Source organism: Ranitomeya imitator, chromosome 2 (genome assembly GCF_032444005.1).
Source record: "Ranitomeya imitator isolate aRanImi1 chromosome 2, aRanImi1.pri, whole genome shotgun sequence".
NCBI classification, from domain to species: Eukaryota; Metazoa; Chordata; class Amphibia; order Anura; family Dendrobatidae; genus Ranitomeya; species Ranitomeya imitator.
The window spans coordinates 753,325,672-753,340,581 of NC_091283.1; the positions used below are offsets into that span (position 1 = coordinate 753,325,672).

The 14,910-nt window shown below is 42.2% G+C and overlaps 1 protein-coding gene across 1 annotated transcript in view; it reads right to left on the bottom strand.

Moving 5' to 3' along the window:
• The window catches only part of ADAMTS14 (ADAM metallopeptidase with thrombospondin type 1 motif 14), a 247,040-nt gene that overhangs the window by 107,312 nt on the left and 124,818 nt on the right, over nt 1–14,910 (bottom strand). Inside the window, exon 7 of the mRNA XM_069753303.1 lies at nt 8,995–9,151. Coding sequence (XP_069609404.1) covers nt 8,995–9,151 — 157 coding nt within the window. The remainder of the gene's footprint in view (nt 1–8,994; nt 9,152–14,910) is intronic.

A 14,910-nucleotide genomic window follows, 5' to 3' on the forward strand; every position in this document is an offset into this window, starting at 1 on the left:
GGGGAGGCTATTCTCTTATATCTCAGGTCAGTTAAAAGGCGTATTGGCGGTCATTAAGGGGTTAAGTAGAGCTCCTTTAGATTTAGCACGTGCTTGTAAATATCAATGCTTGAGTTCATAGCTCTAGTATTAAAATAAGCAAGGAGTTAGCGTATAGTGAATGACTTGTGGTCACAGGATTAAATTAAGTCAAAGGCAGTACTAAAATACCAAACTGGTAGCACAGCTGGACAGAAGCCAGTACTACACTGGCATTCTCAATAGTTAGGTCATCTCAGCTACATGTGCCAAGAACACATTAGAGAAAAAGAAAAGAAAACGGCTCAGCCAGGAGACTAAAATAAGTTACTAATTGTGGAAGCATCTGAGTTTCAACTGTCAGCCAAATATATAACTGCTCTTTAACTTAAAAGGTTAATTGGCAAGGAGAACAAACACCTCCAGTTTATGCCTTGAGCATTATTATGACTATCGCTAAACTTATTCATTGACTTGTACAATAGTCATTGCCATGCCGCAATTCACTGCTGGTGACAACCTTTTTGATAGATGGATTTAACACTTAGGCCTCAACTATGGATGTTTGCACACTGGCATATATATGGCATATAGTTAAAGGGACTCTCTCACTCCCAAAGCTTGATGTGTACTACTCCTGCAGTCCCATAGTTTTCACTTCTCTATTTTTTAGATGAAAAAAAAGTAGTATGCAAATGACGGCACCTCAGCTCACCGTTGCCTAGGCCAACTGCTCAGTTTGTAAAGAGTGGAGAAGTTCTTGACACCCCTCTTGAAGACCTTACAGTAATATAATGCATTGTCATGTTTTATATGTTGTTTTACCTCATTTCTGGCATGCAACTCTTAGATAGTCAGGGTTAATTACTGGGGCCAGCCCATGGTGGGAGGAGTTAAGTGGGAAAAGGAATTTGGTTCCTGTTTATTAGCCGGTTATTGGAAACTGCAGAAAAGAGGAAGACCTATGATTTGCAGACGAGCATTGGTTAAGGGTGTTGTGGAAAAGAGAGGAGACCATACTCAGGTAGAAAGTTATGTAGTGAACAAGTCTCAAGGGGCAGAAGGATTCTTCATCTCAAGTGAGTGGGGGCCGACAGCAAGACTTATCTAGAATAGATAAGACGTTAACGTGTAGCAGACTTGAGGGTCATAGCGAAGACTGTCCAGACCTGGACACATGTTTGTCCTAAGGCAATAACAAGTGTGAACAGGTGTAAAGATGCAGTGGCACATCAAGAGTTGCATGGCCCCTATGATTTGGAAGTTGAGGATATGTCTGAAGGGCTGTAGTGTTACACTTAGACCAGTGCGTCCCTTACAAGGAAAGATGGTGACCCCATAACCATTAAATTCCTGCCTCTGAATTATGCAGAAGATGTATTTCGTAAGTGTCATGCCTGCTGTCGGATGTACAGTACATAAATATTTTGACAGTGACCGAATCTTGTGAATGGGGCTCTGCATGCCACTATTTTTTATTTGAAATGAATCAACTGAAATGCAATTGAAGTTTAGACTTTCGATTTTTTAAAAAAGGTTTGAACAAAAATATCCTGTTAAACATTTAGGAATTGCAACCATTTTACTACAAAGCCTCCTTATTTGCAGGTTCAAAAGTAATTGGACAAATTAACTTTACCTTAAAATGTTTATTTTTAATACTTTGTAGAGAATCCTTTGCAGGCAATGACTGTCTGAAGTCTGGAAGCCATGGACATTACCAAATTCTGGGTATCCTCCTTTGGGATGCTTTGCCACCTTTACTGCAGCTGACTTCAGTTGTTGAATGATTGTGGGTCTTTCTGCCTCAAGTTTTGTCTTAAGCATGTGAAATGCATGCTCTATTGGGTTGAGCTCTAGTGAAGGACTCGGCAATTGCAGAATATTCCACTTTACCTTTTAAAACTCCTGAGTTGCTTTCACACAGAATACTTCGGGTTATTGTCACATTGTACTGTGAAGCACCATCCAATCAACCTTGCTGCATTTGGTTGAGTCTGAGCAGAAAGTGTCACCCTGTATACTTCATAATTAATTGGGCTGCTTCAGTGGTCAGTCACATCATCAATAAATGCTAGTGATGTAGTGCCATTGGAAGCCATGCATGCCCATGCTATCACACTGTCTCCACCATGTTTTACAGAGCATGTGGTGTGCTTTGGATCATGAGCCGTTCCAAGCCTTCTCCATACTTTCTTCTTCCCATCATTCTGGTACAAGTTAATCTTAGTTTTATGTGTCCAAAGAATGCTTTTCCAGAACTGAGCTGGCTAATTTAGATGCTTGATGATGGATTAATGAGGGAATAGACCATGCAGTCCATTAAAGAGCTTTTGAGATCATTGTCCAATTATTTTTGATCCCTTTAAAAACTACATATTCAAGACCTGTAATTCCTAAACTCTTACTCCAATTAGGGTGTGAACCCGCTTAAATTAAAGCTGAGAGTCTGCACTTTAAGCCCATATTGATTAAATACCTGTATCTTTAATATGTTTTTAGCAGCTAAAATGCCAAAACTTGTGTCACTGACCATATATTTCTGGGCCTAACTGTATATATACGTTTCACAAGTCCGTTTAGTAAAGAGAATTTTTTTTTTTGCACTCTGGTCTCTCTCATTCATCTCTACTTCGTCAGGTCCTGGTCTGCCATGTCAAGTAGCAGCATAGTGTTTTCAATGGCATATCCGAAAGGTGACAACATACACACCAAGCCAGAAGACTGGTAGAAACCACCCTCGGCCAGTGTGTCCACCAGCATTACAAGTGCACCATTATGGCCCCTCAATCAACATGTTGTGCACCTCCACTTAACTTCATTGACAGCTCTCGCCTGCCCAGATCGAACTCTGCCTGAACTAAACCCCTGACTCTGCACATCCACAGTGACATGCACTAGCTTACAGAGCCTAAGCACACAGTGTCAGTGAAGCACCTTCTCATACTCTCTGTCAGTGTCAGTACATACAGTCATAGCCAAAATTTTTGAGAATAACAGCAAAATTATATTTTCACATGATCTGCTGCCCTCTGGTTTTTATTAGCACTCAAATTATGAGTACCAATAGGTTATATTGACAGTTAGAATGAGTTAATGCAGCAAGTCAATATTTGCAGTGTTGACCCTTCTTTTTCAAGACCTCTGCAATTCTCCCTGGCATGCTCTCAATCAACTTCTGGACCAAATCCTGACTGATTGCAGTCCATTCTTGCATAATCAATGCTTGCATTTTGCCAGAAATTGTTGGTTTTTGTTTGTCCACCCATCTCTTGATGATTGACCACAAGTTCTCAATGGGATTAAGATCTGGGGAGTTTCCAGGCCATAGACCAAAAATCTCTATGTTTTGTTCCATGAGCCATTTAGTTATCACCTTTGCTTTATGGCAAGGTGCTCCATCATGCTGGAAAAGGCATTGTTGGGCGCCAAACTGCTCTTGGACGGTTGGGAGAAGTTGCTCTTGGAGGACATTCTGGTACCATTCTTTATTCATGGCTGTGTTTTTAGGCAAGACTGTGAGTGAGCCGATTCCCTTGGCTGAGAAGCAACCCCACACATGAATGGTTTCAGGATGCTTTACAGTTGGCATGAGACAAGACTGGTGGTAGCGCTCACCTCTTCTTCTCAGAATAAGCTGTTTTCCAGATGTCCCAAACAATCGAAAAGGGGATTCATCAGAGAAAATGACTTTGCCCCAGTCCTCAGCAGTCCACTCCCTGTACCTTTTGCAGAATATCAGTTGGTCCCTGATGTTTTTTCTGGAGAGAAGTGGCTTCTTTGCTGCCCTCCTTGAAACCAGGCCTTGCTCAAAGAGTCTCTGCCTCACAGTGCGTGCAGAAGCACTCACACCAGCCTGCTGCCATTCCTGAGGAAGCTCGGCACTGCTGGTAGTCCGAGCCCGCAGCTGAAACAGTTTTAAGATACGGTCCTGGCGCTTGCTGGTCTTTCTTAGGCGCCCTGGAGCCTTTTTGACAACAATGGAAGCTCTCTCCTTGAAGTTCTTGATGATGTGATAGATTGTTGACTGAGGTGCAATCTTTGTAGCTGTGATACTCTTCCCTGTTAGGCCATTTTTGTGCAGTGCAATGATGGCTGCACATGTTTCTTTAGAGATAACCATGGTTAACTAAAAAGAGAAACAATGATACCAAGCACCAGCCTCCTTTTAAAGTGTCCAGTGATGTCATTCTTACTTAATCATGATGACTGATTGATCGCCAGCCCTGTCCTCATCAACACCCACACCTGTGTTAATGGATCAATCACTAAAACGATGTTAGCTGCTCCTTTTAAGGCAGGACTGCAATGATGTTGAAATGTGTTTTGGGGGTTAAAGTTCATTTTCTGGGCAAATATTGACTTTGCAAGTACAGTAATTGCTGTTAAGCTGATCACTCTGACATTCAGGATTATATGCAAATTGCCATTAGAAAAAATGAAGCAGTAGACTTTGGAAAAATTAATATTTGTCTCATTCTCAAAATTTTTGTCCATGACTGTACAATGGGGAAAAAAAGTATTTAGTCAGCCACCAATTGTGCAAGTTCTCTCATTTAAAGAGATGAGAGAGGCCTGTAGTTTATATCATAGGTAGGCCACAACTATGAGAGTCAAAATGAGAAAACAAATCCAGAAAATCACCTTGCCTGTTGAGGGCAGCGTAAAGTACTGCAGTGCGCAGGCACTGGGCCTCTGTGACCTTTCCCGGTGCCAGCGCACTGCAGTAATTTGCTCTGCTCTCAACAGGGCAGATAAAGTACGCCTGCACAAGAGCCATGGCAGGAAGCAAAGAAGAGGATGTCATCATATGAAGATGGGAGGCACCGGACCCGGACCGCGACTCCCATCGGACCGGACCGCACCAAGACCACCCCTGGGTGAGTATAATCTAACTTGTTTTTCTTATCTTTCAGGTTACATTGGGGGCTTATCTACAGCATTATAGAATGCTGTAGATAAGCCCCTGATGGCGGTGGCTGCAGTTTATATACAAAATATGAGGTGACAGATTCCCTTTAATATTTCCTTTAAACTGCTGAGATGTGATGATATTCATACATGGTATACATGTGTGTGTGCCGCAGTATACTTTCATAACTTCTTATAACTTCTACGTCAGTTAGAAATTCAGGATGTTAAGTCAATAATGTATAACACATACAGTTAGGGCCAGAAATATTTGGACAGTGACACAATTTTCGCGAGTTGGGCTCTGCATGCCACCACATTGGATTTGAAATGAAACCTCTACAACAGAATTCAAGTGCAGATTGTAACGTTTAATTTGAAGGGTTGAACAAAAATATCTGATAGAAAATGTAGGAATTGTACACATTTCTTTACAAACACTCCACATTTTAGGAGGTCAAAAGTAATTGGACAAATAAACATAACCCAAACAAAATATTTTTATTTTCAATATTTTGTTGCAAATCCTTTGGAGGCAATCACTGCCTTAAGTCTGGAACCCATGGACATCACCAAACGCTGGGTTTCCTCCTTCTTAATGCTTTGCCAGGCCTTTACAGCCGCAGCCTTCAGGTCTTGCTTGTTTGTGGGTCTTTCCTTCTTAAGTCTGGATTTGAGCAAGTGAAATGCATGCTCAATTGGGTTTAGATCTGGAGATTGACTTGGCCATTGCAGAATGTTCCACTTTTTGGCACTCATGAACTCCTGGGTAGCTTTGGCTGTATGCTTGGGGTCATTGTCCATCTGTACTATGAAGCGCCGTCCAATCAACTTTGCAGCATTTGGCTGAATCTGGGCTGAAAGTATATCCCGGTACACTTCAGAATTCATCCGGCTACTCTTGTCTGCTCTTATGTCATCAATAAACACAAGTGACCCAGTGCCATTGAAAGCCATGCATGCCCATGCCATCACGTTGCCTCCACCATGTTTTACAGAGGATGTGGTGTGCCTTGGATCATGTGCCGTTCCCTTTCTTCTCCAAACTTTTTTCTTCCCATCATTCTGGTACAGGTTGATCTTTGTCTCATCTGTCCATAGAATACTTTTCCAGAACTGAGCTGGCTTCTTGAGGTGTTTTTCTGCAAATTTAACTCTGGCCTGTCTATTTTTGGTATTGATGAATGGTTTGCATCTAGATGTGAACCCTTTGTATTTACTGTCATGGAGTCTTCTCTTTACTGTTGACTTAGAGACAGATACACCTACTTCACTGAGAGTGTTCTGGACTTCAGTTGATGTTGTGAACGGGTTCTTCTTCACCAAATTAAGTATGCGGCGATCATCCACCACTGTTGTCATCCGTGGACGCCCAGGCCTTTTTGAGTTCCCAAGCTCACCAGTCAATTCCTTTTTTCTCAGAATGTACCCAACTGTTGATTTTGCTACTCCAAGCATGTCTGCTATCTCTCTGATGGATTTTTTCTTTTTTTTCAGCCTCAGGATGTTCTGCTTCACCTCAATTGAGAGTTCCTTTGACCGCATGTTGTCTGCTCACAGCAACAGCTTCCAAATGCAAAACCACACACCTGGAATCCACCCCTGACCTTTTAACTACTTCATTGATTACAGGTTAACGAGGGAGACGCCTTCAGAGTTAATTGCAGCCCTTAGAGTCCATTGTCCAATTACTTTTGGTCCCTTGAAAAAGAGGACGCTATGCATTACAGAGCTATGATTCCTAAACCCTTTCTCCGATTTGGATGTGGAAACTATCATATTGCAGCTGGGAGTGTGCACTTTCAGCCCATATTATATATATAATTGTATTTCTGAACATGTTTTTGTAAACAGCTAAAATAACAAAACTTGTGTCACTGTCCAAATATTTCTGGCCCTAACTGTAGTGTATATAAAAAGTAGTGCATTTGCTTAACCATGAGCAAGGTACCATCATTAGTGCCTTGCAGTGATGAGTGCTTGCTTTGTAAACCTAGGGGATAGGAGTCTGTGCTTAATGGTGTTGAAATTGAAAGCATAGACCATTTAAAAGTAAACATACAGAAGCTACAAACAAGTGATAACTTTCCTAATAGTCCAAATAAAGTCATGCCCTTTGACCTAGCAAGCAGTTTTTGGAATGTGAGATATTTTTTACAAGTACAACCATTTGCAAGCTAAAGGTTAAGCAAACAGTGAATAGTGGAAGTACCTACAATCAGTGGAGAACAGTGACAGCAAATGGCTCCTGTGCAAAAGCAGAAAATTGGGCCATTGCCGTCCAATAGTTCTGTCTGACAGAAACTGCTTGCTGCTTTAGAGGTGGATATGGACCCCTTTCGGCTCCTGTACAGCTGCACCAATGATATGTCCACTTTTGCCTGCAATAATATATTGTTGACTGGATGATGTTATGGTAAGTTGTATCTCATTATTATTATTATTATTATTATTATTATCAGTATGACATATTTCTTGCAATGTTCGTATATTATTCACACTAGAAATATTTTGCATCTACCCAATAACCCCTAAACTAAAGCTGGATACGCATACATTATGACCATTGATTTAGCTGACAGATGACCTTATTGTCAACAGTTTAACGCTATCATATTAAACAGTGCAGGTTTCTGCTAGCAGTGCAGGGGTTAATCTGTTCAGTTGAGAGCTCCTGGAGCTTTACTGCTTTGATGGTCTCAGCTGTTCAGTGTTGGCCACTCCCCTTTGCTATATATACTCACTTCTGGCAATCAGGGAATGCCATTGTTAGTTTCATACTGCCTGGTTTTGGGGTTAGAGGTGTTGGTTGTGAGAGGAGGTGTTTGGAGTGTTGTTCTGAAGAGTGTTGCTTGGTGATTTGTCTGTGTGCTTATCCCCATCCTCTCCTTTTTGTTTTTTTCCTTACATTACTTCCTGGTGTTCCACTCTGTTCTTTGTGAGTGCATTTTTCTATGATTGCTATTTTCATTTATCCCTTGTTAGTCTGGTTTGTATATTCTTATACACTACAATTCCCCACTTTCCTGGATGGGCGAGGGGACAGATAAGGGCTGATTTAGTAGCTCAGCAAAGCACATGGCCCCACCATCTTTACCATCAGAAGTAATCCAGGGAGCAGGGATAGCTAGGGCACCCCCAAGCTTTAGGGATGATAGGGAAGTAGCCCCCAGCGTTAGTACATCCTGCAACAGTGCCCTGACATTTATATTCCCCAGAAACATGCACATACAACTCTGGCAAAATGACCACTGCAAAAGAGACCACTGCAAAATGTTCAGTTTGTCTGATTTTTCTATTTATAGATATATTTTTGAGTAAAATGTAAATTGTTCTTTTATTCTATAAACTTCTGACAACATGCCTCCAAATTTCCAAGCAATACATTTTGTATATTTTTCTGACAAACAAAAGTGGTCAAAATTAAAAAACAAAAACAAAAAACAGTGCTTTCAGACCTCAAATAATGCAAAGAAAACAAGTTCATAATAATTTAGAAACAACAATACTAATGTTTTAACTCAGGAAGAGTTCAGAAATCAATATTTTGTGGAATAACCAAGATTTTTAATCACAGCTTCCATGCACCTTGGCATGCTTTCTACCAGTCTTTCACACTGCTTCTGGTGCAAAAATTTAAGCAGCTCTTTGTTTGATGGCTTGTGACTATCCATCATCCTCTTGATTACAAGGTTAGTTATTGAGGTTTCCAATGGGGTTCAGGTTTGGAGATTGGGCTGCCCATGACAGGGGTTTGATGTGGTGGTCTCTTAATTTTTGCCAGAGCTGTACATTCAATTAGGGACAGGGAGACAAGAACCTGTTGGCCAATTGCTGGTAGATCCCCAGTGAACTGAGAACCTCTATCAACATCGACACCTGTGAATTGTAAATTCTCTAAGCTACATTTTGGGAATATCAGAACAGTGACTTCTACTATTGACAATGCTTATGCATTGCACTAGAAACTACAAGTTCACTTATTATAAGAGGAAAATAATTTTTGCAGTCATTACCAACCAGCTCAATGCACATACCTGGTTGACATAATACAATATACAGTACCTTGCATACCTGCAGGACCAAAATCTTGCCTGGTGAGAAACACAGCATGATCGTGGTGTTCTGAATGATCTGGATCAGAACGCTGCTGGGAATGGGCCCAGCGACACACTTGTTCAAGACTCCTAGATGGATTTCCCCGTTCTATAAGACTAATTGACTAAAAATGAAAGAGGCAAATGTCAGCAAATATTTCAGAATTCATGCAAAATGCATAAATAGTTTATGAAATGATGTATGTTTTTTGTTTTAATAGTTAACACTTCAAAAAAAATTGTAAAGTCCAGCATACATTCCATTGATTATACTCTTCAGCATTATTAGGCTGCCGTCACACTAGCAGTATTTGATCAGTATTTTACATCAGTATTTGTAAGCCAAAACCAGGAGAGGAACAAATAGAGGAAAAGTATAACAGAAACATACTACTTTATTACATAATGTAGAATGTTGGTCATTAAATTGATTGTAAATGGCCTTTTAAAACCATCCTAGATTGATAGGCAGCAATAATTGCTTCTTTACTGATGTCTTACCACCTTGAAATTATGTTAACACACAACTGAAGGCTCAGGACAAGCAAAATGTCAAAATGTATGCTTTTCCAAAGACAGTTACACTTGCTGATATACAATTAATCAAGGATATTTGATGAGCAGCATCTGGCTGCTAGATATCCTGTTAATTCCTATGGAAGAGGAAGGGTGTACTTAATAGTGTTGAGCGATACCGTCCGATATTTGAAAGTATCGGTATCGGATTGTATCGGCCGATATCCGAAAAATATCGGATATCGCCAATACCGATATCCGATACCAATACAAGTCAATGGGACACAAATATCGGAAGGTATCCTCTATGGTTCCCAGGGTCTGAAGGAGAGGAAACTCTCCTTCAGGCCCTGGGATCCATACTCATGTGTAAAATAAAGAATAAAAATAAAAAAATATTGATATACTTACCCTCGGACGCGCCCTGGTTGTCACCGCTGCAACCGCCATGGTTCCCTTTCCAAGAATGAGCGCGTTAAGGACTTTCGATGACGTCGCGGCTTGTGATTGGTCGCTGAGCGGTCATTCTTAGGAATGAGCCCGTTAATGACCTTCGATGACGTCGCGGCTTGTGATTGGTCGTGTGAGCGGAAGCATGGCGGTTGCAGCGGTGACAACCAGGGCGCGTCCAAGGGTAAGTATATCAATATTTTTTATTTTTATTATTTATTTTACACATGAATCTTAATCCCGATACCGATTCCTGATATCACAAAAATATCGGAACTCGGTATTGGAATTCCGATACCGCAAATATCGGCCGATACCCGATACTTGTGGTATCGGAATCCTCAACACTAGTACTTAATTCACACTGCTTCTTCATTTTGGCATAGTTTTTGTTAAAAAAAAACAATGACAGTGTAATTTGTCATGCGTTGTTATTTGACTGAGGTTACATTTACCTATTTTTAAGACCTTCTTAGGTCCAGAAATGTGTTTATTATGCCCTGATATGTTAAGACATACAATTGAAACTGGGGGTGTACTTTTTTTCTCATGGCTGTATATATTCCACCCATGGACTATTTTCATTTGGTCCCACCTAGTTCTGAAAGAACAACTTTGTGTACCTTTTCTGTTGCACACATACGTAAATGAGTACAGGGTGATTATAAATTATTAATCGGGATTAGCAGTCGTCTTACTGCAAAGATATAAATTTCACCCGCTTGTAATGTAATGAAAGGACACATCTCAGAGTTTACAACTCGCTTGTGCAGACTCGATTGTCACTCACTGGGTGGCAGAGCGGCATCAGATCCCAAAATGGCGACTAAGCAAGAGAAAGTGTTTTGTGTTTTAGGGCAGGGGCCCCCACCACCGGTCCGCTGGGGGGCGTATCAAGAAGCATAACGCAAAACGGCGCTGTCGGGGTGAGAGCGCGAGGAAGCAGGGACCTTTTGCATTCAGCACTTTACAGGTATTGCACTACTTATAACATCATGAGACACATAGCAGCCCTTCATTGGCACCTATCATGTTTATTAAGATCTCTCTGAAGCCCATGCACAGTTCATGGTAAATGTTAATATTTTCAATATGCACTATGCACTTTATTTGTAATTCATGAATTAGAACTGACTTCATGTCAAATTTGCGTTGCATGGGGGGTCTTTTTCTTATTCCAAGCAGTGCAACTTCCTTTATGCAGACTAATATTGTTGTGTCCCAATGCTCCCGCACTCCTTGTATGTTCCTTAACTTGATTTCACTGTATTTTATTATATTTTATTTCATGTCAATAATAAAAATTCAATTTTTTACCATATAACATTTGTTGCAATTTATCATCATGCCTCTGTACCTATATTGAGGTTGTGTTTGTAGATAAGGGGGATTACATGTGTGGGACCATCTTGCTATACATGGGGAATTATATGTGTTGTGCCATCATGCTATATATGGGAGATTATACAGTATGTGTGGACCATCTTGCAATATTTGGGGGATTATATGTGTGGGACCATCTTGTTATACATGGGGGATTATATGTGTGGTACACTGTTATGGCTGGCAATCAGGCAACACAGCGTGCAGTAATCAGCGCACATACAGAGATCTGGCAATAACCAAAAACAATAGGACGAGCTCTGAGACGTGGAATCTCTGTAGACTGCAGTACCTGATCTATCCTCACACAACTATAAGCAGCAGTGGATTGCGCGTAACAACTACCTATGCAACTCGGCACTGCCTGAGGAGCTGACTAGCCTGAAGATAGAAATACAAGCCTGACTTACCTCAGAGAAATACCCCAAAGGAATAGGCAGCCCCCCACATATAATGACTGTTAGCAAGATGAAAAGACAAACGTAGGAATGAAATAGATTCAGCAAAGTGAGGCCCGATATTCTAGACAGAGCGAGGATAGCAAAGAGAACTATGCAGTCTACAAAAAACCCTAAAACGAAAACCACGCAAAGGGGCAAAAAGACCCACCGTGCCGAACTAACAGCACGGCGGTGCACCCCTCTGCTTCTCAGAGCTTCCAGCAAAAGACAATAGCAAGCTGGACAGAAAAAAACAGAAAACAAACTAGAAGCACTTATCTAGCAGAGCAGCAGGCCCAAGGAAAGATGCAGTAGCTCAGATCCAACACTGGAACATTGACAAGGAGCAAGGAAGACAGACTCAGGTGGAGCTAAATAGCAAGGCAGCCAACGAGCTCACCAAAACACCTGAGGGAGGAAGCCCAGAGACTGCAATACCACTTGTGACCACAGAAGTGAACTCAGCCACAGAATTCACAACAGTACCCCCCCCTTGAGGAGGGGTCACCGAACCCTCACCAGAACCCCCAGGCCGACCAGGATGAGCCACATGAAAGGCACGAACAAGATCTGGGGCATGGACATCAGAGGCAAAAACCCAGGAATTATCTTCCTGAGCATAACCCTTCCATTTGACTAGATACTGGAGTTTCCGTCTAGAGACACGAGAATCCAAAATCTTCTCCACAATATACTCCAATTCCCCCTCCACCAAAACAGGGGCAGGAGGCTCCACAGATGGAACCATAGGTGCCACGTATCTCCTCAACAACGACCTATGGAATACATTATGTATGGAAAAGGAGTCTGGGAGGGTCAGACGAAAAGACACCGGATTGAGAATCTCAGAAATCCTATACGGACCAATAAAACGAGGTTTAAATTTAGGAGAGGAAACCTTCATAAGAATATGACGAGAAGATAACCAAACCAAATCCCCAACACGAAGTCGGGGTCCCACACGGCGTCTGCGATTAGCGAAAAGCTGAGCCTTTTCCTGGGACAAGGTCAAATTGTCCACTACCTGAGTCCAGATCTGCTGCAACCTGTCCACCACAGAATCCACACCAGGACAGTCCGAAGACTCAACCTGTCCTGAAGAGAAACGAGGATGGAACCCAGAATTGCAGAAAAATGGAGAGACCAAGGTAGCCGAGCTGGCCCGATTATTAAGGGCGAACTCAGCCAACGGCAAAAATGACACCCAATCATCCTGGTCAGCGGAAACAAAACATCTCAGATATGTTTCCAAGGTCTGATTGGTTCGTTCGGTCTGGCCATTAGTCTGAGGATGGAAGGCCGAGGAGAAAGATAGGTCAATGCCCATCCTACCACAAAAGGCTCGCCAGAACCTCGAGACAAACTGGGAACCTCTGTCAGAAACAATATTCTCAGGAATGCCATGTAAACGAACCACATGCTGGAAGAACAAAGGCACCAAATCAGAGGAGGAAGGCAATTTAACCAAGGGCACCAGATGGACCATTTTAGAAAAGCGATCACAGACCACCCAAATGACCGACATTTTTTGAGAAACGGGAAGGTCAGAAATGAAATCCATCGAAATATGTGTCCAAGGCCTCTTCGGGACCGGCAAGGGCAAAAGCAACCCACTGGCACGTGAACAGCAGGGCTTAGCCCTAGCACAAATTCCACAGGACTGCACAAAAGCACGCACATCCCGTGACAGAGATGGCCACCAGAAGGATCTAGCAACCAACTCCCTGGTACCAAAGATTCCTGGATGACCGGCCAGCACCGAACAATGAAGTTCAGAGATAACTTTACTAGTCCACCTATCAGGGACGAACAGTTTCTCGGCCGGACAACGATCAGGTTTATTAGCCTGAAATTTCTGCAACACTCTCCGCAAATCAGGGGAGATGGCAGACACAATGACTCCTTCCTTGAGGATACTCGCCGGCTCAGATAACCCCGGAGAGTCGGGCACAAAACTCCTAGACAGAGCATCCGCCTTCACATTTTTAGAGCCCGGAAGGTATGAAATCACAAAATCAAAACGAGCAAAAAATAACGACCAACGGGCCTGTCTAGGATTCAAGCGCTTGGCAGACTCGAGATAAGTCAAGTTCTTATGATCAGTCAATACCACCACGCGATGCTTAGCACCCTCAAGCCAATGACGCCACTCCTCGAATGCCCACTTCATGGCCAGCAACTCTCGGTTGCCCACATCATAATTACGCTCAGCAGCAGAAAATTTCCTGGAAAAGAAAGCACATGGTTTGAACACTGAGCAACCAGAACCTCTCTGTGACAAAACCGCCCCTGCACCAATCTCAGAAGCATCAACCTCGACCTGGAACGGAAGAGAAACATCAGGTTGACACAACACAGGGGCACAGCAAAAATGACGCTTCAACTCCTGAAAAGCTTCCACGGCAGCAGAAGACCAATTAACCAAATCAGCACCCTTCTTGGTCAAATCGGTCAATGGTCTGGCAATGCTAGAAAAATTACAGATGAAGCGACGATAAAAATTAGCAAAGCCCAGGAATTTCTGCAGACTTTTTAGAGATGTCGGCTGAGTCCAATCCTGGATGGCCTGAACCTTAACCGGATCCATCTCGATAGTAGAAGGGGAAAAGATGAACCCCAAAAATGAAACTTTCTGCACACCGAAGAGACACTTTGATCCCTTCACGAACAAGGAATTAGCACGCAGTACCTGGAAAACCATTCTGACTTGCTTCACATGAGACTCCCAATCATCTGAGAAGATCAAAATGTCATCCAAGTAAACAATCAAGAATTTATCCAGATACTCACGGAAAATGTCATGCATAAAAGACTGAAAAACAGATGGAGCATTGGCAAGTCCGAACGGCATCACCAGATACTCAAAATGACCCTCGGGCGTATTAAATGCCGTTTTCCATTCATCTCCCTGCCTGATTCTCACCAGATTATACGCACCACGAAGATCAATCTTAGTAAACCAACTAGCCCCTTTAATCCGAGCAAACAAGTCAGAAATCAATGGCAAGGGATACTGAAACTTAACAGTGATCTTATTAAGAAGGCGGTAATCAATACACAGTCTTAGCGAACCATCCTTCTTGGCTACAAAAAAG